The following is a 5,783-nucleotide window of genomic DNA, read 5'->3' as shown; positions in this document are numbered from 1 at the left end:
GGACATTTTATGTATCTTATAATTTTACTATAAATTGGTTTTATCTAATTTTATATGTAGAATGAAATTGAAATAATATTTTCCTTTTCTCCTTGTTGCTGTTTTTTTCTCTGTATTCGGTGTCCCTGTTTGGATTGTGTTCTTGTTGATGGGCTCTGCTTTATGGGTTATTTCCGTGATTTGTGCTTTACTTCTGTTTGTGCTGTTTTGGATTTACCCAGCTGTTTCTTTTTACTACTTAAAACAGAATATGATTAATTTATGTTTACTTACAGTTTTTCAGTTTATTTAATGGCTGATAATATATATATATTCCTTGGTAGTGTTGTTAATTTAAAAGCTGTCTAGTGCAGTGTCTTATTGTCGATTCAATTTTGACTGTTTTTTTATTTTCAAATCATAACTTGCATGAAATCATTACTACACATTTGACAGTATTTTCGGGGAAACGGCTGTAGTTGTAACTGCGGTAGTTGCTGGGTCTATCTGTAAGTGGTGTTAGTATCTATTTATCGGGACGCACTGAGTACAATGTACTTTAGGCCTATAATCAACGACAATTATGGAATAATTTGTCAGAATTAGATTAAACAATAAAAGTACATTTTAAAATATTATTACCGTTAATTTATTTCACCTATACGGCTATACTTCACAACAATCATTTACATTTTCACATGCAATAAACAACACAAAAATTCAAAAATCCATTTCCTACAAAACCTAAAAAAGAGAATAAGGAACTCAAATAAGTTTTTAAAATTAAAATCGGACTTATACCTTATGGTACTGGGTGAATTTTTCCTTCGGTTTTTGGGATTTTCATGTAAAATTTTTTTTTTTATTGCAAAATTGAGTGACACGAGACTGCGCGTATGTACCTACAATTTACTGATTTCCAAGAATCTTAGCCCGTAGTCTATCTTTAATTACATATAGCATTCGGGGAACTCACGCACACTAATAATCAGTCACAACACACTTAGTTACACTTAACTCACGAAGGATATCGCATATTGCCAAAATATGACCGCTTAAAAATGGTTCGCATTCAACAGCCTTAAAGGAATAGCTGCGGCGGCGGCGAATTCTATCAATCAATAAGTCTCGGCACTCCCGCATTCAAATTTTGGCAGCGTCTATCAGATGTTGCTCTTTATAATATTGCAATAGTAAGAAAACGTTGTACGAATTTTATGTGAATGTTATCTTATGTTCTAAACAAAAAAAAAAAATAGTATAATTCTATACTGTACCTAATATAATTGAATATGACTTTTAATGTTGTTTATGCCTGTATTGTATTAAATCATATATATATTATACATATTTTATTTAATATAATATATTATATAACAAATAAAATGTATACCGAATTTTGTATTTAATAGTTGATAACGCTTATTGACTTTCGAATCATTTTAAATTATTTTTATGAGCGGGACACCCGGCTGATACTGTACGGGCCAATGGCGTTATTCCATTGGTTGTTTGTATAATCAAACGGCGTTGTCCGCGTGTTGTCGGTTGTCGGCGCGATACACACTGTCACACTACGCAGTTTCGTTTAGACACTTGTTTATCGTTTCGTTACTGATGAATTTTCCGTGTTTAATTTAGTTTTAGTGTAGTTATAAAATTTTGTTTACTTCACTGGGACTAAATACTTAATACTTTTAACAAACTGGACTCGCCGGCTGTCATATAGTTAGCTATATACTGTACTAGAGATTATAGAGAATCTCTTACATTGTACGCTCTCTACTTCTCTAGTAGTTGAGTGTGTGTTTCCTGCGGCTTGTGTTGTACGTTATTGTGTTCTTGTCTGCTGTATACTACTATCAATATACTTCAAACAGATAAATCTTTTGTAAGTATGAACGTTAGTATTGTTATCATATTAATTACCTAGTTTTATATTATTATTATTAATACCTACCTATTAGATATTTGTTACAAACTTTACAAACACTGACTTAAATCGACCCCAATTTCTGGCGGTGCAGAGAAATATTATAATTTCTAACCCATTAATACTGACTTCATTTGAAAATCCCCACTCGCCCAATAAATAAATATATATACTAGGTTAATTTATTAAATAAGTATTCAATTATTTTGGCAGTTAAAAATGTACCTATTATTAAATACCTTTGTGATAGGCAAAGCAGAAATAAGAAAAAATGTTATATCTACCCACTGTAAGGTTTATTGCTGCTAATAAAAATAATATTCATACAGTACAAAAAAAAAAAATTACAAATTATTTTTTATTTTAAACCGAGTAACATCCTCTTAAAAGATGTTGCATCAAACTCATCAATTATTAATAGATAGGTAATTGAAATTATCGTCAAAAAATGTGAGCCAAAATGAACTCTTGAAATAGGATTTATGATATAGATACAAAACAACACTTGTAAAAAAGTGAAATTGTATACATACTTGTAATTTGTAAGCAAATGTGTACTTTAGAAAATAGAAATTATAGGTTTACAATATTTTATGATTTTCTAATGCTGCAATAATGTAAACTTGCAATATATATTTCTATTTCAAATGTGGTAGTGCAATTACAGCATGAGTACCACCCAATTTACTCCACAAATCTATAAATTTAACTAGAAAGTATTTAACACTATTCTGATTGCACTGTTAAATGTTCACTATCTAGTGATCATCGTTAAGTTAGATTATGATAGTTTTTACTAAATGTAACCTTTAAAATTGAAAACTGAAGTATTAAAAACTGTAAAGATTACTATTATAGAAGTGCTATATATTACTCATAAACTAGTGATTGGTATTTAGTGTATGTAACTTAATAGATGTTCTGTATAGATATCTTGACTAGGTATACAGTGTATACATAGGTTAGAATCCTATTTTTATCAATGCTTATTGATGTTGAATTTATTTTTTAAGCGGATATCATATTCATACATGTTGTTTTTGTTTTATAAACATACAATATAAAAAATTTGCGTTTAGTAGAGTTAGAGCCGATTTACCTATTATAAAATCTAAAGGTAACAATTTTGTCTAAGAAAACACATTTATATTTTCATTTTGAAATGAGTTAAATCTATGTAAAACATTAAAACTTTAAAATGCTTATAACTCTCTTCCAAAAGTAAATATCAACAATAGCCTACATGATTCGCTCAATAATATTCTTATCTATATGTTTTTTATGTTTGATAAGTAAATATACATACTTTTGTAAGCTTTTATTTTAGTGTTGTATTATAAATTACGATTAACCTATACTAAACATCTCTTTGAATTTTATCACTTATTATATTCACTTGTTGAACATTGCTTTTTAACATTAAACACCTATTATCCCTATCTATCACCTCTCTTAATAGTTGTGTAAATACTTACCTAATAATTTAAATTATTCATTTTTATTCATTTATTATTAACTAATGGCAACTGTACTTTCTGTTCAACAATCACCTTTCAATCTTTTCTCTGCAAGCTAAGAGCTTAAAAATCGAATATAAAAATTTAAATGAAAAAAAAACAAACATTAAAAAATAAAATGTATAGCGTTCATTTAAGTGTTTTTTAAATTATATAAACAATTATTAAACACAATGAAATTTATTAGGAAAATTTCTTTGGCCATTTTACTATTAACCTAACCTAAACAAGGTATCGTATTGTCTCACCAAGTTTTAGAATTTTGACCGGCAACTAATAATATTAGCGGCCAATTTTTCAATAATATAAAGTTATTGATTCACATTAATATACATTTTTGTGCTATTCAGAAAAACAGAGTTTGGGGTATTCAAATGTTTTCAACCATATATTACTTAGTCGGCCCAAACTTAATGCGGCTCACCGAGTTCAACTGGGTAATTTGCAGGTCCTTTCCGCACCTGATTGTCAAAGAATGTAACTTGGATAATTTTTTTAGATTATCCTTAATGTAAATTGTTAAATAGTTTGTATTTATTGTCCTCCTATATTTTCTAAATTATTTATTGTTTGTAAGTGTAAATCATAATATAAAGTTATATGTGTATATATCATATTCACTGTAATATATTAAATTATATATTTTGTTTATTTGCAGTTCATTATCAAAATTCTGGTCATAAGCTTATGTGAATCATTTGTTGTTTTCATTTAAAAATTTCACACGTGTTTGAAAAATGGACACGTCACCATCTCAAAACATAACAAAAAAAGCTCAACAGATAATAAGTGTTAAGGTGATGGCTAATCAACGTTATGAAGATTTTAGTGAAATAGGAGATTTATGTTTTTCGTGTAAAAGATATGAAGAAGCTATTTTTTGTTATCATAAAGCATTAGAATTAAATCCGAATAGGGAAGTTACTTTGTATAATTTGGGTCAAGTTTATTTCTTAATAAATGACTACCAAAAATCAGTTGAGGCATTGGAAAAAGCTAGTAAATTAGTTCCAAACAATATCACTGTTTTAAAGTTTTTAGCAAGTGCATATTGTTATCAAGGTGACATGTTAATGTCGGTTGAAACCCTTAAAAAATGTTTAAAATTAGACCCCGATCATTTACAAATAAATGTAGATCTGGCTTTTATGTATTATCACAATCTGAAAAATTTACATGAAGCAGAAAAATGTTTCAAAAAATGTATCCAATTGAATGCAGAAAGTGTGGATTTATACAGGAATCTTCTTCGAATATATCAACAGCAAAATAAACACAAAGATGCATTCAATATTTGCATGATATTGGGAGATCTTTATTTGAAAAAATCTGATCCAGAAAATGCAAGAAATGCTTTAACTACTGCATTGTGTTTAAACCCTAAAAATGCTGAAGGTCATTGGAAACTTGGACTTGTTTTTCACCTGCTTGGTCACTATGATTTGGCCATAGTTAGGTAATTATTAATTATCATAGAAGTTATTAAATAAATGTTTGTCTTGTTATATATTAGCTGCCAATATGGTCTTGGTAAACTTAGTTTTAAACAATTTAACTTAAAGCATGATTTCCACTATAATTAGAAGTTAGAACACATTCTTAAAAAAATTGATTACTGATTACAGCAGTTATTTTATTTATTTTAGCTACTTCTAATATATTAATGATATATATTATCCGCTCTGTTGATGTTTTGATTGTTGATTATTAATACATTACAACTGATTTATTTCATTTAAGACTTAACTTTAAAATACTATAATTGAAATATGTTAACTAGTGCTATCTTCTTTGTTATTAATTTCTATAACATAGTACTTAGTTTAATTAAACCCTATTATTATACTTTTAAAATGTATCTATTTCATATAATTAATCATAATTAGTAATTATATCATATATATATATTTTTTTTTAATAGGTATAATTATGCTAATGAATTGATACCAGACTTTGTCCATCCTTCAAGTGATTCAACAGTTAACGGCAAACAATAACACTTATTCAACCCATCCAGTTTATTTTGGCCAATGTACTATAGGCCTATAATCAACAACGGCGGTAGAATAATAGTATCATTTGTCTGAAACTAACAAAACAATAAAAATATTTTTTTGGCTTTTCTTACATTTTGTCTTTTAATTATTTTTATTAATTTATGCTTTTTTAATAGTAAATGGTAAACTAATTTATGGAGTTCAACATATATACCAACAATACATATGACATAATATTATTCATGATTTTTTTTTTTACTTATGAATCTTTTTAATACATATATACTTAGTGCTATCAATTATGAAATATTAATATATTTTAATATACTATAAAATGTATAATATTGTAAAATAATT

General features: G+C 27.4%; 1 protein-coding gene across 2 annotated transcripts; it reads left to right on the top strand.

The window, feature by feature from the left end:
- Positions 1-1,537: 1,537 nt before the first annotated feature.
- On the top strand, positions 1,538-5,529 carry LOC126555817 (uncharacterized). 2 transcript variants are annotated; one of them, XM_050210694.1, is made up of 3 exons: positions 1,538-1,870; positions 4,088-4,885; positions 5,351-5,529. In XM_050210694.1, the coding sequence occupies exons 2-3, from the start codon at positions 4,167-4,169 to the stop codon at positions 5,424-5,426; spliced, it is 795 nt and encodes a 264-aa protein (XP_050066651.1). In that variant the 5' UTR covers positions 1,538-1,870; positions 4,088-4,166; the 3' UTR covers positions 5,427-5,529. The 2 variants fall into 2 exon arrangements, with proteins under 2 accessions (XP_050066651.1, XP_050066652.1); XM_050210695.1 differs by having other exon boundaries at positions 1,538-1,882.
- The last annotated feature ends 254 nt before the right edge of the window (positions 5,530-5,783 follow it).

Source organism: Aphis gossypii, unplaced genomic scaffold, assembly GCF_020184175.1.
Source record: "Aphis gossypii isolate Hap1 unplaced genomic scaffold, ASM2018417v2 Contig01141, whole genome shotgun sequence".
NCBI classification, from domain to species: Eukaryota; Metazoa; Arthropoda; class Insecta; order Hemiptera; family Aphididae; genus Aphis; species Aphis gossypii.
This window is presented reverse-complemented; position numbering and strand designations above follow the sequence as displayed.